The sequence below is a fragment of the Harpia harpyja genome, chromosome 12 (genome assembly GCF_026419915.1).
Source record: "Harpia harpyja isolate bHarHar1 chromosome 12, bHarHar1 primary haplotype, whole genome shotgun sequence".
NCBI lineage: Eukaryota > Metazoa > Chordata > Aves > Accipitriformes > Accipitridae > Harpia > Harpia harpyja.
The window spans coordinates 44,610,630-44,634,207 of NC_068951.1; the positions used below are offsets into that span (position 1 = coordinate 44,610,630).

The window sequence follows — 23,578 nt, forward strand, 5'->3', positions numbered from 1 at the left end:
TTAACTTTATGGTGCAATAAATTACAATATTAAGATACTTCAGGCATACAGGTGGTTGCTTGCTTAGGTGACATGTATGCACAGGTAGTCCTACCTATAAACTAGCTTTTCAAAATACAAAGTAATTCTTATGCTAGTTTAAATCTGTGATTGACATGGTCATTCAGCAAACATTTCTCAAGAGCAGAAAGTGCTACCTGCTGAGCAGACTAACTTGAGTATTTTTTGGAATTGTAAAATATCCAGGCCCCTTTTGAGACTCAGGATGTGGACACCTATGTATCACTGCAATAGTATAATTTTTGGAGTACTATTTTTGAGAGACCAGTAAGCGGACAGGTTAACAAAGAACGTACAGCTGGGCGTAGTACAAAATGGTAGTGGCTCAACAGGCAAAGGTGGGAAGGCTTGAAGCCAGGCTCTGCACTTAATCCTGCAAGAGCCTGCGGCACCTGGTGCCCGCGGCAGCAGAGCAGCGCCCGGCGCCGTGCAGCGAGCCCTGGCGCTCCCGGCTCGGCAGGAGCCGGTGCCATCCTCCCCAAGCACAGAGGGGCATGAGCAGCAGGGCACGGGCACGGGCACGGGTCTTGCTGCTCACCGTCCAGCTGCAGCTGCAAACCTGACAACTTGAGGGTGGGATTTTGGAACTGTTTAAGGAGTTAGCTCTCATGACTTAGGGAGCTGAGTATGTCGCGTGAGCCTGCCTTAAAAACCGACATTTATCTCCAGAATTAATCACACATACAGAACCACACCTGCAAAATACTGAAGAAAATGTTTAGTTCCCTCTTCTAAAAGGCACATGTGTGATTCCCACTGAGTTGAGAGTAATACCTGCATATTAGACCAGAACTGATGGTTTCATGACATTGGCAATTCTAACTTCCTAGTAAATCTCAAAAAATAATTTGTTTTTATAAGACGAATGAGAGGGTCTTTAAAAAGTTTTCATTGTTGCACTTTCAGCCAGACCTACTACAGAAATCCGCATTTTTGACAACCCAGCTAGATAAAAACAACAGGCCACGTTCTGTTCTCAAGTGCAGCTGCAGCTGGTACATGTGGGGACTGCAGCTCCTCTGGCCCCGGGTACTCATCTTTAGAGCATCGTTCCTGGCTTTTCTGGGAGGACTTTTAATCACTTATTTAGTAAACCATTATTCTTTTATTCCTGAAATACATCTAAACATGGCAACAATTGGGGTAGCTATTTAGAAATAAAACCAGACTCTAATGGACATTTTCTTAACTGAAGTCTGCCTACTGCAACAAGTAATTGGCCATTTCCAAGCAGAATCACAAGCTGAAACAAAGGTTTAAAAGAAGTTTCTGTGTGGCCCATGCTCAGACGTTTTTGTTTTGCTCTTGGAAGAGGAGAGTCAGAACATGTTCAGACTGCTAAATTCAGACTGTTAAAATTGTGATCCTGCAACCCCTCCGCACAAAGGTTTTACTGGCTTTCACTGGAGTTCTGCACTAAAAGGAACTATCGGCTTCACAGAAATAGAAATAAATAATGGGTTCCGTGTATTATCCCTTTCTCTTTACATCTCTGAGAGCAGAAGCAGCATGGCCCATAAATGTTAAGACTGAGTCAGAAACTCTATTATCAATTATTTTTAGCATCAGAAATGGAACTGCAGCACCTTTTGAGCATGGATAAAGGCTTATTAAGCTGTGCTGCAGATCTTAGAGAGAATGTGTAGGCCAACAAGAGGTAAAATCAAAACCCCCATGCTCATTAAAAGCACCAATTTCAAGTTGTCTGTAAGGAACAAAGCTGTAAATTAGCAAACCTGGTTGGCTGTGGCTGTTGCAGCGAAGGGAACACTTGTGGCAGATGTTGTTGCTGCAGACACAGTGGCTGGCGTAGCACCGTGCACCATGGGAACTTTCGGAAGGAAAATCATATAAGCAAACATACAGAAGAGTGTAGCAGTATGGGAACCAGAGCGACATGTGGTAGGATAATTGAGCATGGTATTTATCACAGCAAAAAGCCCGAGTCATCATTGCCAGCGCGTGACATGCAATCACAGTGCAAAGCAGGACAACATTCCAGGGAGAAAGAGGGAAGGGAAATGAAAGAGAAAAAAAGGGGAAAATGCTTGTTACCATCAAATCAAGAAAATCGACACAAACAAGCTTAACCATTTCAATACAAAAATCAACAGAAGAATTTTTAAATGCCCTTATATTTACAAATTTTTGTCTTTTAAAAATTCAACCCAAATATTTACTGCAAACAAAAATTAATCTTGTTGAAGGACAGTATACGTCTACGTGGCTATAGTAAGATACAGTCTTTATTTAACACAAGATAGTTTCTAAACACTGGAACTCATAGTCCAATCAAAATCCACCAAGGAACAATGTGCAATTCAAAAAACTGCTATACAAAATTAATAACGTCTATGTGTCCATGTCAATTAAATAAAACAATTGCATTTAATTGACAGGTGTTAGTGCAGGAGGCTAAGGGAGATGGATTGGCACGAGAGCTATAAGTTAAAATCTAGCAGTGGATTTTGAGGGTCCGTGAGCTGCACCACAGGTTTAAGATAATCAAGAAACAAAGCTGGCACCTACCAACACTTGTAGCGGGTGTCATGCACAATATTGAGCCTGCCCATCATGCATTGCAACAGGAAGGTGGATTTGGAAAGGGAAAAGAATTAAAACAACCCATCACACGTGTAATTAGAAATTTCATTTGAACAAAGAAGAAAAATTGTTATTATGGGAACAGTGGCATGTAACTGTCAGCACAATCAAACCATACAATAGCACAGTGATCCATTAGAACTAGTGTTCAGTGAAGGGGAAAGAGCTGATCGAACCGTGTGCTGGTACATCGTGTTTGCCTTTGTAGGACCACGGAGTATTAGCATGGCTAGGAAAAGTTTCTTTAGCTTTATTTTAGAACTCTTTTAGTCTTAAATCTTTTTGCCTTTTGACGCAAGCTTTGTAATGGTCTTAACCCTGGTTTCCTCAGATTGAAAGAAATACTTTTCAACTTGCACCTGCCTACAGGTACCTGAGGTCCACCCCTGCTAGGAGACCGGGACCAGCTGGAGCGAGGGACTGGCACTGCTGTGCCCTGTCCCCGCGGCTGCTCGGGAAGCGCGGCGTCCGCCTTGTTCTGTCCGGGGAAGACAGACGGCGAGAGGAGGCGAGCGAGGCTCTCCCCTCCTGCTAGGGCTGCCTTTTCAGCTGGGGTCCTTCTCGGACGGGCTGGAGCGACGATTCCTCGCAGAGTGATGACTTGATCTATACTGTTTCATTAGCCACAATCTGGCTGCTCCAATATTTAGGTAACATATAGGCAAAAACCAGGTGAATTTGGCATGCCGTACTTTTGCCATAGCTGCGCGACCCCTGTGAGCTGCCAGTGAAGTGGAAGTGATCCTGACTGTCCTCTGGTCTGTTTGCTTACTACGCAGGTCAGAGGAGTGACTGAATAGCTAAAGTCTCCTATGCAGCTCATGGCAGCACCTAAGAATACTCGTTCAGCATTTTTTTCTACATTATAGGACGTATTTTAAGCTGCTGGTGTCTGGGCTCACAACCTGCAGCTCTCTTTAGGCTGCATAAAAATAATTAGAGCGACAGCACCTGGTGAATTCCACCCTGTAACTAGAGAGCCAACAGCAGTATGGAGTTTTAAGGAACATGATGGCATCATTTTTTAAATATCGTTATGTTGGCTGATTCTGTTTACATAGCAAAATGCCTTCCACCAGACTGAACTCAGAATCTTCTATTTTTGCTTCCAATATGATAGATAAATATATACTGATATTTCAGAATATCCACTTTTAATAAACAATTTACTTTTTTATTTAACAAATAACATTTATGAAAACTGCTAATTATGCTTGACACAGCAAAAACCGAAATAAACTCTGAAATCTGGGAACAGAGGTTGCAGTGGAAATAGAAACATAATCTAGAAGACTGCCAGTGGGAGCCACGGCAATGCTGCTTCCTTGACATTACGTGACCGTAACGGGGGGACAGGAAATTGTTTTAGCTGGTGCCAAGCATTGTAGTGGCTTGCACAATCTCAAGAGCATTTAACTAAGCAGGGGAAAAAGTCAGTCAGTATAATTACTGCTGGGGACAAGGTTATTCACTGTCATCACTGTATCTGTGAGGCTACAAGGAAAAGGGCATAATCATGCTTCCTAATTACTCTTCTATTTCTGTGTCATGGAAGAGACTGAAAATATTCATAAGGAAAGGTTAAAAGAAGGGTAGCTTTCCCGACTTCCCCATGTACAAATCACGGCTGAAGTCAATGGGACCACTTGCAAGATTAAAAAATGGAGCAAAATTTGCCTATAAAGTACAAACAGTAAGTAAAACTGCTTTCTCGGCCCCTCTTATGACATCTCTACGGTGTTAATGAGGCTACAGAGAAGAACCTTTGAGTTCTTGTCTCTGTGCAGAAGTGCCCTATTTATAAGGTTGTACATACTTCATTAGATCTGGAACATTACATCATTCCATGCATAATTATGTCTACATGCTAAAGACGAGTTAGATATTCATGATGACTCTGAATTATCACTGTAAAGCTTTGCAGCTCAAAATTTTAGTCTGAGTTATCATCATTAACATTATAACCAGTGCACACAGTTTTGAAAGGGAATTGAAGCAAATGAACATAAGGCAGAAATGAAAATACTAGCTAGGGTGCAATAACTTGCAAATATGAAGACGTAATGCTGTATGACCCTCTTACCAGTAATAAAAATCATTTTTGCTATGACCTTAACATCCATCTTGACTTCAGAAGCTTTGACTGACTAATGAGAATGCATGAATAATAAATGTGGAGTTTCAAATGTTCCCTAGCTTTTCAGCACAAGGCAGAATTTTAATTCAAGGATGTGTTCAATTAACTGATCATAACTTCACAACCAGATTAGTTCTGCAGTGGAATAAAGCTAGTTTTATAAATATTCTAGGTTTACTGGTGTTTTAAGCATTTTTTTCTCACCTCTCCCTTGTATTATTCCCCTCAGTCTATTTATTCTGTCCAATCTACTAAATCCTAATTAAAAATATCACCACAGACAGCATAAGCAGTCCTGCTGAGGTGAACAGTTGTGCCTGATTTTCCCCTCCCTAATGTTCTGGAGGAGAGCAGTGTTTTTACACAGACCCAGAAGCCCCACGGAGGAAGGTGCTTACACAGACACCACTTTAGGAAAGCGTCTGTGCACTGACTGAGTCCCAACCATGAACAAGTAAGTTCTCTGGTGTTGAAGCTGCAGTAACTAAATAAATATGCAATGCGTTAACTTAACAGCAGAGGTGGCTGAAGTCTTTCCACGGCTGGCTACATGGTTCAGCTGCCCTGCTGCAACTCTGCCTCTTGCAGGTGCATTAGGGCAACGGCTCCTGGGAGTACCCTGTAAACCTGACCCCCTTCTTCTGGAGGATTACACTTCTCAACTACCCTCTGGTCAGCCGGTTGACACGCACAGGCCAGGAACAGCTGTATACGCACAACTGAGGAGACAGTGAGCTGAGGCACAGGATGGTAACAAGCACCAGGGCAGGAATTTCATCTAGTTGCACATAGGAGCTCTCTATCTGCACATACAAACATACCCCCAGCCAGCTCACAGTTACTGCAGAACAAAGAGCATGTGCAGTAGCAGTGAACGCCAACTAACCGGTGCTCTGCAAGTTCACAGCCCCTCAGCAAAATATTCGCCCGCATGTCTGCTAAGGTGTCAAGAGTCGTCAGCCAGGACCAAAGTACCAAAACAAGCTGTGAACACCTATTAAGTCGTGTAGAGCCTCCTCATTCGGCAGACTAACTCCACTTATTTCAACTAGCCAATACCACAAGTGTTCCCAGTTCTTTCTTGCAACGCCTTTTAGACTCCCCTCTCAGTCTGTGGACATCTTCCACCAGACAAGGTTTCTGGGAGACCTCAAGAGGGGAGCCATGCAAAGAGGGAGCTTTATTTGAGAGCAGTGAGATGAGTACCTAAGAGCATTTAATCATTCGAAGTGTGCTGGAGTGCCAGTTCCCATCCCCTAGCATGGACGATCCCTTTATTTGCTTTCACGTGCCCTTGCATATAGGCAGCCAGAATTACACCTTACAATTTAGAAGGGGCATCTGGGTTTGTCTGGAACATGAGTGGAAAACTCTCAAGGGTGAAATATCAAGAGTGAAGTGTCCTGCAGAGGAGGGTCCTGCCAAGATCCTCCAGAGGGGTACACACCGACACCGTGTAGGTTCTGCGAGTGTCCTGCCCTCCAGACCTGCTGCATTTTCATACACTGCAGCTGAAGCAACTAAGAACACATATGAGTAACTACACTTTGGGTGTCTGAACTTGAAAAATGTCATTTTAATTCAGGCCCCACTGAATTAACCTGCCTCTGCTCCATGGCAGTGGACCTGAGGGCACCCACGCTCTGTGCTCTCCCGTCAGTTCTTAGGCACTGACGGAGAAACTCTATATCCAGGTGACTGTGCACAAACTGGACTGATGCTACTTAAAATTAAGTGGGGAAAACTAAAAAGGGCAAGGTGGCAAATAAAATTTTCAAACTTTTGAAAAAGTACTGGGTTACTGGAAAGCTCAAACTGCTGCTATCTGAAAAATATAAAAAGAGAATTTATAGTAGCTCATGTTAAAAAATCTTCTACTTCTCTTGTTTAACATACACTATACTTCAGTGGTCAAGAAAGGTCAAATAAAGCATCAAGAACCACTGCGCAAACTCCTGTAGGTTTCAGTATAGATTGCTAGAGGAAGAGCTGAGGTAGGTTGTGTGTAAGTGCCGACACGAAAGATCCCGGTCAATGATGTAGTGCAAATGAGGCCCGATGCACACAAACCATAACCCCAGCTCCTAAGTTCACAGGGCGCGATTCAAAGCAGCTCGAGTACTTTCAGAAATCATCCAGCCCCTTGCTGATTTAATGGAAGCTGGAAAATTGCATGGTTTACTAACTACATCAGTTATGCTTTGCCAAAACAAACCTTTGAAATTGTTTAATATCTACAGGAAGGACTGTGATTGCATAAGCATTTTTATATGAAATTTAGTATGTGGGCTAGAGATTTGATCTAAAGCTTACTCAATCAGTCTTTCTATTGACTCCAACAAGCTTTGCAACAAGCTTTTGCTAATATATTTCAGTGGTTGCAGTGCATTCTTGGAATCTAAATAAGTTATTAAAATGTACTAAATCAAGCAACTGATTTTTGTGCCATTTAAATTACACATGTTGGTTGTATGCCAGATCAAGAAAGAATGGCAAAAGGCATTATATCGAACTCCTGGGAACATACTTGCCAAAAATGTTTAGGATAAAATCCTTAATTTTTTTTTTTGTAAAGATTGAATAGCTGCGTTTTCTCCCCTCCCCTCCCCTCAACTAGTCTGCATTACGAAAGGCTGTCCTCACAGACTCCTTCCAATTTTTTGAGCACAGATCTATCCGACATCCTCTCCATACCTCCTAGAATGATAGTGCTGTTTTAATGTGGGTTCATATGTAAAAACTAACTCAGCTGTGTTAATATAGGCATAAATTCACATGACTTACTACGTATGTAATTATTCATGAAGTGCTATTTGCAGAACCAAAACATATATTCCAACTTTAAGCCCCATCACTTGTCCTCTGAAGGGATTTCTGCTTATGTAAATAGTACAGACATCAATTCTTCAGCAATTACATACACTAGGACAAGTGTAGATTTGATCACTCTTGAATAAGAACAAGGGCACCTTTGTTCTGCTTAGTCCAAAATCAGCCCTGAGGCTTTAGCGGTAGAGGCCTGAACCCTGATTTCTTGCGTAGGTTCATGATTAGCCTATCTGCGAGACTGCCTGCCTGTGCCTTTTATGATCGCTGCACTGTAATTAAAATCAAAACCTTCAAGTGTGTGACTCAGAACAACTGTTGCTAAGCACATGAAGGCAAAGGGGTCTTACAGCAAAGAGAAACAAATACAACAGCTTAAGAGATGTGTAACAAAGAGAAGTTAATCGAGGGAGAGAGGAACGAGAGAGAAGATTTCAAATTCTGATTCGGGATGACAGAGCGTGACGCCGGTTTTTATATTAGACTGGAAAACACCCACCCAGCTTCCGAGAGAAGCAGAGAGAAGCCAGCCTTCCCGCAGCCAGCACCTCCTCTGCCCGCGGCTCGCCAGGCATCGCAGCGCCGCAGGCTGGAGAGAGGCTGCCTGCGCCTGGCAGCAGCCGCCCCGGCACCAGCGGCCGCCACGCAAATACCTCTACGCATTCGCTGCCAGGAACAAACGGTTATTTCCTAGTGTACGCTTTCCAGAATTCCCCCTTCTCCCTCCCCAGAAAAAGGCAAACGAGAAGCACTTACCTGGTGGGAGAAAGGCTGTATGCTGCTGTAACTGCATGTTGGCAAGAGCTTGCTGGTATTGGAAAATACCAGTGTTAAAGACTGCGGTGGCACCATTGGTTTTTTCAAGCGCAGGCCTCTTTGGTAATGGGGGAAGTACAGCTTGAGGAATTCCCTGAATGGTGGATGGGTATAAAAATAAAGTCCAGTAAAAAAAAGAAAAAAAAAGAAAAGGGTGGGGGGGGTGGGGGGGTGGGGTGAGGTGTGGAGGAGGACGGGAGGGAGGGAGAAGAAAAGGAAAGAGAGAAAGGAAAAAAGAAAAATCAGTAGAAGGCAAAAAAACCAGGCAGCACCATGTTTATCCATGAGCAAGCAAGCAGCATAGCAGACTTAACTACCAAATAAAAGGCGAGGTAAAAGCTTTACAAGGGAGCACTACTTTAGCCTACCATTACAGCGGCACAGGTAACGTGTCGGAGCCGTACGTTATAGGAACCGGCGTAAATATTACGCTACCGTAAAGCTTCAGGGTTTCGATCAGGAGCGAGGCTATCGGGGTAGGGGGAAGCAGCACTGCTAGCTCCATGAGGATCAACACGTAGAAGCAATGTTAATAGTCACCGTCCGGAGCGGATGGCAGGGCCGCTGGCGCCAACCCACTCCCCGGGCCCCAGCGCCTGCCCGGGCATGCAGAGCGCGCGCCGCATGCCGGCACCCCCGGGCCGCCTCCGCGCCGCAGCGCCACGAAGCCATGCCAACGCACCCTGCGCCCGCGGCCGGCCCTGCGACACGGCCGCCCGCATGGCACCCTTGGGGGGGGACGGGAGGGAAGGGAAGGGACGGGAAGGGACGGGAAGGGAAGGGACGGGACGGGACGGGACGGGACGGGACGGGACGGGACGGGAAGGGAAGGGAAGGGAAGGGAAGGGAAGGGAAGGGAAGGGAAGGGAAGGGAAGGGAAGGGAAGGGAAGGGAAGGGAAGGGAAGGGAAGGGAAGGGAAGGGAAGGGAAGGGAAGGGAAGGGAAGGGAAGGGAAGGGAAGGGAAGGGAGGGGAGGGGAGGGGAGGGGATGGGAGGGGAGGGGGCCGGCGGGGCGCGGGGGCGGCGGGGTCCTGCTCCGGAGCATGGCCCAGCCGAGCCCGGCCGCCCCCACGCCCCTTGCCGGGGATGGGGAAGGGGGAACCGGGATATTCCGTGTCTACACATTAACCCCAAACTCGACTCTACGATACAGCTACATGCCAAGCTAAAAGGTGAAAGGTCATAGTACCAGGTCAAAGGTTGCCTCGAGGGGTCGCTTCAGTGATTTGACAGCCGACTGAGTCTTAATTAGCAGGCAGCGAGCACATGATGGCAATGGCCAGTGGGGTCAAGCGCATTAACATAAACAGCAAGCAGAGGTGCATCATGGGGGCAGCAGTGCATTTGGGTAGGTGAGAAAAAACAAATAAAAACAAATCACCGGATGCCGTGTACAACGGTAACAAGACTAGGCATGCACGGGGGGCCGGCGGGCGGCCCCCGCGCGGGCGGGGCAGGGCGGGGCAGGGCGGGGCAGGGCAGGCAGGGCGGCGACCGCAGGCCGCCTCCCGCCCCGGCCCCCCTCCCGAGGGCAGGCCCGGGGGAGGCTACGCCGGAGCGGAAACCGGGCTCCCCGCAACCGGCCACCGGCTCACCGCCCGTGTCGGCCGGCGGCGGAGCGCCTCCGGGAGCCCGCGGCTACCGCCTCGCACCGCCGGCGCTGCCGCTCCCGCTCCTCCTGGCCGCCGCGCCCCAGCGTGCCCGCTGTGCTCCTCTTCCCACACCCCCACAGGGCTCGGCACAGACAGGACAATAAGGCATCGCAGCCCCCCTCGGGGGGCTGTCCTCTCCTCGCCAGGAAGCCAGTTCCTGAGCAGTTCCAGATCTGGCTGCTACAGCTACGAGGTTTGCTCTAGTGCCCTGCGAGAGCTGCCGACAGCCCTCGGCGGGGGGACGGGGGAGGTGGGCTACGGATAGCATTAACACAGTCGGATCGACTTCGAACTAAGTCTCTACAAATACGGACTTACGGTAACTGAAATACGGGTTTATCTATCTGTGCAACTAGATAGATACACATCTACCCACACACAAACATACAATAAACTATATATACATATATGCACACACACGTACAGACACGCACACATGTATGCACACATATATGTACATATAGATACTCTGTACGTCAGCAGGCAAAATTAGTGAAACACCTCAACAGTCTGAAACTACTTCAGAGCAGATCTGGCACCACATGCTGAGAAAGCTCATTGCACCGTGTAGTGACTGGGATCCCCGAGCACACGCACACGCACCCCCCTCCAGCAAGAACAGCTAACACATCAATTATTGTCTCTCGTCAACATACTTCTATTCCAGAGGTGTTTTCCAAACTCACCATGGCAGCTGCAGTCGCTGCTGCCTGGGCAGCTGCAGCTTGGTTAACCTGGTACTGGGCAGCCTTGATCTTGGCTTGCAGGTGTGCGGGAGGGTGAAAATATTTGCACTTTTCCCGTGAGCATCTCCCTTTGATGTAATCCATGCAGACGGTGACTGTGTTGTCGTTGGTGTCGATCATAGCGCTGTCGGCGGGGTGAGCGAACCGGCAGTCGTTCTCTCCCCTGTTGCAGTTGCCACGCTGGTACTCTCGACATACCTGCGACACCAGGAAAAGAAAGTCGCTTAATTTGGGTGGCGGGTGCTGCGGGCACGGCTCGGAGCGCAGTGGGGATTTCTGAATGTCTGCGAGAGCGCCGTGAGGACAGGTGCCCAGCCCCAGGTGGAGCACAGCGGTGCTGGGACGGTGGGCTCAGCTCCCTGGCAGCAGGGACCTGGCTTCGCTATGGCCACTCCTGATGTCAAAGAGCATCAAACCCCCCCAGGATCAAGAGCCAAGCACACAGCAGGTTTTATTTTGGCTCCTGCTTAGCCGCCCACAGGACTTTTTCTGTTTTCTGAAGAAACGTGCTGTGGCTAGCTCTCAGAGATCACCCCAAGCACCGCGGTGCTCGGACGTGGTCGTGCTCCCCTGTGATCTGCCTGTGCCCGAGTTAGCAACGCTCGATGCATTAATTAAGGTGACTGGCCAGAGGTGCCGGGAGGATGACTGCGTGGCTGCCCCCGCGCAGCCCCACGGGACGGGTGCTTCACGCCCATGCCAGGGAGCGAGCTGCACCCGTGGGGCGTGCAGCACCGAGCCGGCTCCCACGATCCGGGCGTCTGCCACGAGAGGGCAACCCAAAACCCGCAGCGGCCGTGGCTGCCTCTCCTGGGCTGCCCGGGATCGCCCTGCGGATCAGAAGAAGGTGGGACGTGTTGGGAAAGAGCGGAGGCTGCAGCCAGAGCGGTCGTTGGTCCCGCTGTCACGCCGCTGCCCTGCGACAGCAGCCGAACGAAGCTGAAGGAATCAGAAATTGCACGAAGAAACCCGCCTGGCTGGAGGGCATTCCCCTGCAGCATCCTCGCTGCTGGTACGTGGGCTCCAGCCCGGGCCCGAGCCGGCACAGACCCCTCCTGGACCTCCAGCCCCCACCGGCGGTGCAGACACTAACTTATCACCAGTACGACAAACATCGGTTCCCTCTTCACACACCTTGCAAACCCTGTATTTAAAAAAATGACGTGTGTTCTTTTCATGGTCAGCTCTTCGCAAACCGCAAACAAAAATGCGTTTGTCATTTTAGTTTTCCACAGGCTATAGGAAACAGAAAGGGACAAAAGGAACCAAGCTTGTATAAAAATAAAACCACTTTAGTAGATGGAATTTCCTTTTAAAGGTGGGTGCCCATGAGCTTGGATCATCAGTATTTCCTCAAGGACCTTGGCTCTGATCCCTGCAACAAACCAAATTTGGTTGTTATTTGGTTTCCATCCATGCTAGTGCTCTAGCTGCTTTTTAACCCCTGTGCTGCTTCAAGTACCAGCTGCCCATCCTCTAAGACTTATGAAATGACATCCCCGAAGGACAAGAGCTATGCCATTTGTGAACCCTGTTTCACAGGAAACACCCGTTTGTCCAGGGTCGTTCCAGCATGACCCTGTTTATAGTCTTTTTCCATGCGGTGACAAAGACTCTGGATGTATATTTGCAGCAGAGCCGAATGAGCCAGTTCAGGCACCTCCATTGCTCTCGTTCATCCCCGTGACCCTACTGCTCGCAGCTTGGTGCTTGCAGAACTGTTTCTGCAGCAGACATGAAACAGATTGGGAAAATTCCTCAGCTGGAAAATAACCACTTGCCTTCCAGGTAATTCTGCAGCCGGATCCCTTCCCTGGTCTAGTCCCCATGCAGTGATGTGGACCACTCTGCCAGCTAGCACAACACAGGGAGCGACCGGGGAAGGAGGTGGCACCTGTTTAAGCCATCAAAAAACACAAGTTGTCTTCTGGTTTATGTTCCGAGCTAGCACCATCCCTGCTCACAGGAGACCCCTGGTCTCTCCCCCGCTCACTCTCAAGCATACACCAAAGGGAGCTGGCACGTCACTGCTTCTCCAAGAGAGCTGTGCTGGGTTGGTCAGCCCCACCGCCTGCGTTACGGCTTGCTCTCTTTCATCTAGGAATACTTTCTGGGTCATGAACCAGGTAGCGTCTTCTACCCAAACACAGGCCTCCCAAATAGACAAAAATGGGTAATTTCCTTTGATTATTTGTTTGCAGTCTAGGAGTAAACTGAAGTCTTTTCCTCTGAAGATAAAGAAAAGGATGCAACTAATGTCATTTGACTGTCTTCACTCTTTGTCTTGTATTGCTGATCCACAAAACTGAGGTCTCAAAACCACTCCACATATAAGCAAGAACTACTCCATTATTAACACAAAGATGGTATATACAAACTCATATATAAGTGTATATATATAACAGTATCTATATACACAGAGAGAGAAAGAAAATGCATCCATAGATAAGCTAATTTTATCATAGTTAAAAACCAAAGAAGGACGAACAGAAAACTGGAATAGTTAGGGGGATAATCTTTGGCATGTCCAGAGCAAATTTTCACAGAGCTGTCATGCAGTAGCTGAGATAAGGCAATGAATGGCTCCCTCTCAGGGCTCCTTAACAGATCTCTGAACGATGGTTTACAGCAGTCAGACACAAACCATAATACTGCTAGTCCTCTTAATCAGTGTGACCAGCAATGGCTTTTCAACCACTGCGATGGTAACCAAGAATGTTTCAAATTCTTGCTTATTTAAAAGCAAGCATTGAAAATGGTGTTATTTTTTGCCACGGGCACGCAGCAACATATCATTCATCTGCTTGAGTAAAGAGAGGCACAGAAGCGTGATACATTGTCTGGTCTTTCAGATCTGGAGAGCTTTGATTTAGTTATTTATTAATAGCCCTGTAATTAGTATCATAATTTTCAACTCAGTATTTTAAGAAACATAAATAAAAGAGGCACCTGTATGTCTCTAGCCTTTCTGCAAAAATTCTGAGTTAGTGCTGCAATATTACTAATTCCTTGTAATTCACTTAACTTGTTCTAACTTTGGGCTGAGTTTATTTTGATCACCCTGCTGGGATTCAAGTTGCCCACCCTGGTGGGGAGACAACTGCCACATCACCTCAGCTACAGCAGAGGTCCCATGCTGCTCACCCAAAAGCTGGGCAGAGGTTTGGCTGGAGGGAGATGGGCAGCAGAGCTGAGATCCCTGCCCTCCCATGAGCAAGTCACACCTCCTGTCTCCTTCTCTGCACTGAAGAGAATTTATCAAAATGGGCATACTGTTATCTAGTGCATTCTGAACGTTTAAACAAACAGCACCACTAGGTCAGATTTCCTGATTACCCAAGATCTGAAAATCTCCAAGAACTTCTAAGCTGCTGCTTTCTGGCAAAAAATGGTATATATGAAACAAGCAGGAAACAGCAGCTTGGTTGTGGTCATTCTTGACTCTCGAATACTTCTAATAGAAAATGATGACATTCAAACTGAAACACATGCATTTTAAATAAAACAGTTAGGCAATTCCTTTCTCTCTCACTTCCCTGTCCTCCTTGCTTCTCTTCTAGTTCACTGGAAGAGCCACACTCTTGTTCAAGGTATTTCTGGCAGGAGAGGAGCGTGAGGAAAGCTGTAGGAAAAGCCTCAACCCATGAAATTTCCACCCTGAGATCCAGATTCCTTACAGGAGTGGCTGAACGCACTGGACACCCAAACATCTGCATGCTATCTGTACAGCCGACACGGTCCAAATACGTATGGAATCAATCCTACTGCTAGTAACAGTCACTGACCTTATCTTATGAATACTCATATTAATTCAGGAGATCAGGCACACTGCCTGACAGACTTGCGTTGTCTGCCCGCTTTCCTTAAAATCCTAGGTATATGTAACGAGAGCTTTTAGTTGTGGACAGTCTGATTCAGCATCCCAGAACATGTGTGCTAACTTAATTAATGCCAGAGTACATCAGTCTTGAAAATAAGTATTCAAAATTCTAAGCAGAACAAATCATATTCCAAGATTAGATGCTAACATCATAGTAGTTATTTTTCTCAAGGACAGTTCATTCCAAGGGAGAGCAAGCTAAGCCTTATAAAGCTCTCTTATCATGTCATAACAAATGACAATACTGACAGCAATAAGCTCACTTAAAGAGCAGGTAGACACACGCTGTCTTCTCTGAGAGGTAACGACCACACCATGCAAAATCTTTCAAATCAGTTCTACAATTCTGTAATCTATAAAGTACATTAAAATATTTTGCTGTTCATAAAAATGATGTGCTTATTTAGTATTTCTATACTAAATTTAGATACTCCAGGTTAAACAACCAATACACTGGAAAGCACTAGCAATTTATCTTCTCCCTTACATATTTCACTATTTAAACTGCATTTGCTGAAGGGAAAAAAGGAGGAGGAAAAGACAGCCCCTCCCCACAACAGATACTAATTTTGTAAGACAGCAGCCCTGAGTGTAATTGCAGAGTCAGTGGGTCAACCTGGATGTGCTCTTGATCCCAGTCAAAATAAAAAGCAAAACTTAAACAGCTTAAAGGATAGAAGAAGCTGGATTCCTTTCAAGTGATCTACATGGTGCAATGGTTAGAGCAGAGCCCAGGGAAGGGCCCTGTTAGGAAGGCAGGGCTGGGACAGCCCGCCTCCAAGGACAAGGACATCTCCCAAGAGCAGAGCCCACTGAGATAAATGCAATTACAGCAGAGAAGGCTGCTGGGTGCTGATGAGCTGGGACGCTAGTCAACTGGGGAATATGACTGAGAAGTAAGCGCCCTGCTCGACCGCGTTCTGGCTGTGAGCCGAGCCCACGGGAGGGCTGGCGCTGCCGGGGGCTCTCGCCGGCGCGGGATGCTGTCCCGCGGCAGCTCGGCCAGCGCGCAGGGACGCGGCCGGCTCCCGCACCACCAGCGTTTCCTGCGGCAAACAGTCTGCTTCCAGAGGAATCCCTGCACAGTACCATTTCACCAGGAAAGGTGACAAAAGAGGCACTCCTCTAAGTCTCAGCACTTACTTTCAGGCGTTTCCAACTTGGCCATCAGCTTCCTTTCCATAGAAGTCCAAAGCAAAACCACTCACCCTTTTTTTAAAGTTCTGCTGATTTCAGATGTTTTTGCTGGCTTTTCCTAATTGATAAAAATGGTTTTTACTGCAGGCTGTGCCCCTGGGTGTTTTGTGAGAGTAACACTCTCACAACTCCCTCTTGTGCAGAGGAGTTTGGCTCAGCAGTGTATCACTTCTCTAAATAGTGATATAAAGAGAATGCAAGCATCCGGAGGACCAAATCCTGCATGCTGAAGTCCCAAATTTCATTAGCTCCCTGTGTGCTTTGGTCACAGTCTGCCGGCCAGCACAAGCTCTGCCCCAGAGGCACCACACGAAGAGGTGCCCCTGCACAGCCCCTCTCGGGCTCCCACAGACATACGTGCTTCCCTGGCCGTGGGCAGAGCTGGTGCTCGGGGACTTTGGGTACGTCCTGCTCCTCATTACGAACAGAAAGCTTTTGAGCCCACATGTCCCCAACACCACCGACCAGCACCATGGCCTCTACATGGGTGGAAGCACAATCAAACACAGCAGCTGACCTTGGTGCTGTGACCCAAAGGGCTCCCCGCCATCGGCATCCTCCTCTCGGTACTGATTTCCAAATCTAGTGTGATTTATTTATGAGTTTATCTAATTGCATTTTGGTTTTAATCCACCTCTGGATTTGGTTTTAATCCATCATAAAACAGAGTCCTCAAAGGAAAAACATCCCTTGGTGATTCCAAACAGCCACCCATGCGCCAGCTCTCAGCTCAGTGTGGCTGCATCTCCTGTAACCTGATCGTGCTTTGGGGAACGCTTTCCTCGGAGAAAACATCTCTAAAAAGGGAAGTGATGTGATCCCGCAGAAGGGGAACCTGTGGTGACGTGAGCTCTCAGAATAGTGACAGCAGCAGCGGGAAACACTAGCTGCCAGATGACCCTCCACAACCCTCCCAGCTCGCAGCCTTCTGAGCAGCAGCTTGTCAGTCAGAGATGCAACTAAGAAAAAGGAATTAATTCTCCTTGTAAGGATAATTAATCCCTGTTAATGCAGATGCATGGGCAGAAAGAAAAGCATTACAATTACAACTGGCAGCATTTTAAAATAGACCTCCTTCTCGCTCCTCCCATCATGCCCCCTGAGTTCAGGGACCACGTCCAAGAGCAAAACAACCCATCCACCCGCCGCAGCCCCAAACCTTCACACCCTCCCCACGCAGAGGAGATGTCGCAGTACCAGGATCCCTGAGACCTGCCACTGCACTGACGCTACAGGAACGCTGGTGCTGAGCACGGGGTATGGGCTGAGGGCAGAGCAGGAGGGCTGGAGCTGCAGGGACAGGTCACAGCTCGGCTCTCTCCACCGCCGACCAAAGCTGCCGCCAGCTGCTGCACGGCACCGGAGAAGGAGACCACCAGCAGCCGTGCTACAGGGAGAGCGGACCCCTCGCAAGCGGTGCGTTCCCTAACACACTGCCGTGTCTGACAGACAAACGGGGTGACAGCGGATCACCCCGCCTGCTCAGCCTCTCCCATCGGTGCCTTTTAACCACCAGGCCTGACCAGGGCTGCGCTCGCTGCCTGCGCTCGCTGGCACGCCCCAAGCGTGCGGCAGCCGGTGGCAGGCTGCTGGCTCACCACCCATGCTGCCGCAGTGCCGATAAGGCGGTGAAAACACCGTCGAGCCTTTCAGATAAGAAAGATTCAGGGCAAGGAGAGTACCAGCGAGAGAGCATTAACACTTGTCAGGTTTGTAGCAAGGATGATAAGCCGCATGCGGGAGGCCGGCGGGGGAGCGCCGGCACCATCTGTCCAGAGCAAAAGTAAGAGAGGCTGAAAGTCATCTTTTACCGAGACAGCTGAAGCTCTGCCCTTACACCCACCCCTGGTGCTCTGGTACCCATGGCCGTGCACCCCCCACATTAACACCTTCTGGGCACACACTAACACAGTTTCGAGGCTCTCTTGCTGCTGCCATCGGCACTCCTAAAAGGGCTCAATATTTCCACTTCTTTGTGCAACGGAGGGTCAGAAGCAGAACCACAGGCATTAACTTACTGCATGATCACTCAGTAACTCCCCGTCCTTACCCATCACGAAGATACGACATTATCAGCTGAAGTGAAACCTGCATTATTTTCTTTCACAAGAAAAATATTTTATATCTAGGAGACATAATAAATGATACAACTTGTGAGACTAAGTTACACATATCAGGTCCTACCTCCAGCCTGTCTGTCCTCATTAGCTTTTGGGCAGCAGCGGCGGCAGCGGCAGGAACCGGGACACCGGGGTTCCCTGTCACCAGCATCGGGGCGGTGGGCAGGATCTCTGCTGGGACCAGGCCTGGGGAGACGGGCCCCAGGTAGGGATTGAAGGCGGCTGATGCGTTGGTGGCTAAGCTTGGTGCGACGGAAAACATCGGCTGCAATCAGAGAAAAGAAGAAGAAAGGCACTTTAAATATTTATACTTGCCATGCCATCAGCATAGTGAGGTTTTGGCTATCATCTTGAGAACAATGGCAGTGAATTTCTGTCACTAATGGGAAAGAAGCATTTGTCGTGTTTGTAGAACATGAAGAACACCCGTGCAAATGTCGCACCCAAGCGAGTCCATGAGGGCAGGCGTGCCCTGCCAGCCTCTGCCGGTTCTCCTGCTCAAGCTTCCCCTGTGCGATTACAGCACATGGCAGCTCTTGGAGCAAACTCTCATTCGATCTGCACTTGAGCAAGGCCATCGTACACGAGCACTCCTCACGGCCGCAGGAGAAAGTCTGAGGCTCTGGGAAGGACACATCCAAAACCTGTACAAACATCCACTCTTGGGGAAAAAGGCATCTGTGCGAGAGCTCCGACACACCACACTCAACTTCAGACACAGACAAATACATTTCTGACCCTGATGACAGCCAGCACTGGTTCAGAAATTTCAGAGGTTTAATACAGGAACAAGACCAGACAACCATAATCATTTATTTTTACAAAATTAAACAGGCTGTCCACACAGATATTCAGAAAGAAATACACTGCATCAAGGATACGCTTTATTTAGCCTAAAACATTAAGCCAGAGAAAGAGAGAGAGAACATGCAGATACTGGGGTTTTTGTTTGTTTGCTTGATAAAAAAGAGTCAGACGCCCTTGCAGGCTCTCACATGTTGTGAAGATAATTGGATGTAGAAGACCAAATAATGCTGTAAGACCAAATGCAGAGCTGTTACACTGCAGTAAAGATTAAACAACTCTTCTGCCCCACATAATGCAAAGGCACCGCGCTACCAGTGTAATTGCCAAATAAAATCTAGTCTGGAGTGTTTATCTTTAGTATCTAAATAAAGTAGTTACTCAAGGCATTTAGACTTTTCTTCCAAACTAATTCTTAGAGGGAAAAACAACCACAGGGTTAATGCAACTCTTTTTCTCTGTTTCATATCTGTTTAAGCCAGACAGCATATAACACCACATGTTTTTGTATTCCTGAGGAAATGACTGAACCGTTTGGAAGCAAGGAACAAGTCCATTTGAAACACTGGACAAAAACACATGCAGAGATTACTGAAGAAAAAAGACTGAAAGTTGCGTAAATGGGAATAATTTCTTTAATGTCTCTTCATTAATGGTTCTTCATCCATGTGAAGGAAAAACAAACAGGCAATTTTTACAGGAAATAAAGTATTACTCTTAAATACACTATTAATTAACTGCACTTTTAATTACTGTGTTATCAGCTATGTAATTATGAACATTAAAAATAAAACTACGAACCAGTCTGTTAGTGTGTAACTTACGAGATATCAATGTTTGATTTCAGCCCAATATACCCACTGCACAGCAAATAAAAGACTACCTCATTTATTTTCTGCTGAGATCATTTTATACTAATATAAATATCCTGTGGCCTTTAGACCACTGCAAAATAATAGCATATTTTATCAGAGCCACTTCATATTATTCTGAAACTCGCAGGTATTTTGCAATGTGCTGTAAACATGTAAATTAGGAGATAAAAACCTGTCCCACAGTCGTATTAGCCCAGACTGCTGTTGCGGGCAGAAAGAGACCATGAAGTGGTGAAACCTGGGCAGCACACAACCACTTCTCGGTAGCAGGAGTCTGCCAGGGCACAAAGCCACCCAAACGCTCCTGCACCCAGAAAAACTTGCTGGCGATACAGTGGTCTCAGAGGACACGCGGCACAAACTGGACCTCCCGGGGACCGTCCCAGCCGCCCCAGCGCTGACCCAAGGCTCGGGCGGCTGTGGGACGGGGAGGAGCGGGACTCTGCCGTGAGGGTCACCCCAAGCACGGCCCTGCCTGTAACTGCAAACTGGTCAGAACTGGGACCTCGATGCCAGGCAGGAGAGGAGAGACACGGGGGGAGCTCCAGGTCAGTCCGAGCTGCTGGGCTCATCTCTGCTGTTTACTGTTCACTTGTTTTCCAGGGAGATTTCACTTCCCCATCTCTAGAAGCAGAGGTAGTATTTCTCTATCACTCTGACCAAACCATGCAACTACTTACTGGCCTTGCAGTTTGGGCGCTACTATGCTGTGCATTGTGCAAAACAGCTAAAAAAAGAAAAAAGCAGCTCCTGTAGATCAGCAGAGAGAACAGAGGTGAAGGACACAGCCTTGGATGCAGCTCTGTGCTGCCAGATGCCCCATAATCCATATCAGCTCTACTGAATAATTCTGCTCTAAAACTGCCTGTGCACAACCAGTGTGAACCTCACCAGCAGGTCTGATCTCCACGGGTCTGCCTTTCAGAGGCACTGCTCGCTAGTGGGGTCTATCGATTAGGAAGGAGATGCAGGGGCACCTTTGGAAATCGGCCTCTGCAGTGCAGGGGAGCCGAGCCACAGCTCCTCCCCAGACAGACAGACAGACGGCTTTCTGCCAGCGCTCCAGCTCGCCAGCCCTGAAGGACCAACTGCCCGCAGGGAAGGAGCTGGACTCATTTAACGCATCTTTAACAGTCACCTACTGAGCACCTACCGTGCCAAGGAAAGCCCAGGAGTGTGCCACATACACGGAGAGAAACACTGACAACCTACAGCCGCTCGTGAATTACAAACACACCTGCAGAAGGTCTGGGACCTTGTTCTGCTGCAGATTCGGACCTGCAGTGTGCAGCGGACCGCCTCTGGAGCGCCGGCACTCTGCAGAAGTTCATGCCTGACTACCAGCCCCACGGTTCAGGTCTGCCCCACGTGCCTCTGGAGGCAAGGAACGGCCACCTTTGCGGTCCATCTCCGCTCTTCTGGTCTCACATCTGCATCTTCCTGCTTCTATTTAGCATTTTTCACACTCTTCCACACTGGAATAGGCAAATCCAGGGTCTGACATTGCTATTGTGAAGCAGCACAGCGTCACCCACTGATGTGCTTGTACCAAACTGATGCGCTAGTACCAACTGATGCGCTAGTACCAAAGCCATAGTCTAGCTGAGTCCGACTCCCCCTAAACCAGTTTACAAGCAAGGAGGGCAGAACCGATCCGAGCAGGCAGAGCTCTTCCTCAGGATCTCAGCACTTGCAGTCAGCAGGACACGCAATCCCCACTCACCATCTGAAATCCCCTCCCTCAAGTGCCAGCTAAAGACAGATAAAAGAGTGAACTAAAAAGGAAAGATGGGAAAAGTCCACAGACATTATTTGCAACTACGATAATTAAAACGTTTATCAAACAGAAATATGAGTGAAAGGATCCTACTGCTTTGCTTACAAAATTAGAGTCTCTCATTGTTAGTTCACTTACTTTTATTAAAGTATAGTGTATAGATTTTTGTAAAACAAAAAAAACCTGCCTGAATCATCATTAGATGGGATGATATCAATCACTTGTTAGAACACCCTGAAGTATCTTCTGTTTCAACTGTGCTAAAAAATAAAGTAATTTTAAGGCCAAATTAGTAGGATGACATCCGTTTGGAAACACTATTGCTGGGAGAGCCGATGCGCCTTGCTATGAATCCTCATATTGAATGAGACTGAATTCTGAAAGTACACAGTCTGTAATGTTTGAACTCAAGCGATGTACACAGAAATTACCCAGGCATGGGTAGAAGGTTTGTGCTGTACTTCAAAATACACTGACTTAAATTTTGCTCATTAGGGACAGTGTGAATGTAGCATAAAGGAGAATTTAAACTTGGTTTAATCCTCACACTAGTCTCTCTTTATATTAAAAAGGAATGTTACTCCAAAGGACTGCATTAGTATTTTTTTTCACGTTTACCCAAACGTTGGTACATGCCTACACACTGCTTTGTATAAACCAGACACAGCCATATTTGGTTACAATTCATGAAACAAACAAACAAACAGGTTAACAGAGAAAAAATATTTTAAGCAATGGTTCTTACTGTTGGATGCATTTTGACTTAAGCTTTCTCATAGTCCCAAACACGAATTTGCTGGCACTAATGCTGTATCACTGTACTCAAATCAGGAAATAAAAATAAAATTGTGGCATGTGCACACGTCTGTTTTGAGCTGCTGAAATTGAAAAATCATTTGGAGGTTGTTCTGGAGTTAAAGCACGTAAAGCACAGCCTGCTTTTGAGCTGCCTGGCTGTACAGACACTTAATTTTGTTTCTGATCTGAAAGCCATCAGCAGCGGGCACCAGCCCACAGGCAGCCCCATTTCTCCTGCAAGACGGGAGTAAGGAGCAGGCTGCACAGTGCAGCGTCAGGGCATCCCCTGAAGCACTGCGGTGCCACAGCATTTGCTGTCTGTGCGCTGACGCTGCCTCAGCTCATCTCCTTGCCTAGGTGACACAGACAATTTTATTCAAAGAAAAGCCAATCAAAAGAGAGAAAACAAAACGTGATATCTTCTCACGCTGTGCTAACAGGTACTAAAGTCAATTTGCTGTGACGATTGTACCACAACACCTTCTGCTTTTCTCCCCCACATACACTCTTTCTTGAAACAGCCGAGGCATAAAGCTCTGTGAAAGAGTTACATTAACTGAATCAAATAAGAAGCTACAAAATATTTACTGGTATTCTGTAGACCCACAAAACGTGGGGCCAAATAACCATTTGGCATAAGTATGAGAGTCCTTTCTGCTGAGATGATTTTTCCTGAGGATTTAGCTATATTTTGAGGGGCATTAATTGTCACTATGTCTTTTGAAATAAAAGTTGAAGAACTCATCTAAAAGAGTGAATATAGGTTTCCTAACAGAGGGTATCTAGAGGTAAACGAAACTCCCTAAATTCTACCTTTGCCAGCAAGAAAGGAACGAAAGAACAGTCAGAGAAGTGCTAATGCAGATATATTGATTTCATATATATTTTTCAACTTATTTTTTCCCTTTGCTGCCATTTTACTCATTGAAAGAGAGAGCTTCAGCCAGGGGAGCATTGTTTGCATTTTTATGTAGAAGATACCAGCCTTGCTCATACATTAATCAGCGCTAGTCTCGCTCATACATTAATCAGTACCCTCTAATATCTGAGCTAGAAATTTATATCAGAAGGGTTCTGGGCCAAATTTATCCATAGGTTAGCTCAGATGACCTCTCTGGATTGCATTAGAGAGGGATCTGGCACAGGCTGTTCAGCTCCCAAATGCGTATGTGCATGGCGGGTTGATGCCAATCATCTTTACATTCACTGAAACAAGGTATTACTGCAGAGCCAGAATCTCAGCCACGTCGTTCAACTTTGTGGAACACTGCACTGCGCTTACTTCC

At 47.2% G+C, this 23,578-nt stretch overlaps 1 protein-coding gene across 24 annotated transcripts in view; it reads right to left on the reverse strand.

The window, feature by feature from the left end:
• Window positions 1-23,578, reverse strand: part of MBNL1 (muscleblind like splicing regulator 1) — a 113,383-nt gene that overhangs the window by 6,716 nt on the left and 83,089 nt on the right. For 13 of the 24 annotated variants that reach the window (XM_052804144.1, XM_052804129.1, XM_052804128.1 and 10 more), the window contains 6 exons: window positions 18,103-18,303; window positions 10,782-11,039; window positions 9,633-9,686; window positions 8,384-8,537; window positions 2,590-2,625; window positions 1,797-1,891 (listed from right to left, as the gene is read on the reverse strand). In XM_052804144.1, the coding sequence (XP_052660104.1) occupies window positions 1,797-1,891; window positions 2,590-2,625; window positions 8,384-8,537; window positions 9,633-9,686; window positions 10,782-11,039; window positions 18,103-18,303 (798 nt within the window). Of the gene's footprint in view, window positions 1-1,796; window positions 1,892-2,589; window positions 2,626-8,383; window positions 8,538-9,632; window positions 9,687-10,781; window positions 11,040-18,102; window positions 18,304-20,954; window positions 20,976-23,578 lie in introns of those variants that run through there. The other 11 variants (XM_052804132.1, XM_052804143.1, XM_052804138.1 and 8 more) reach the window with 6 other exon arrangements.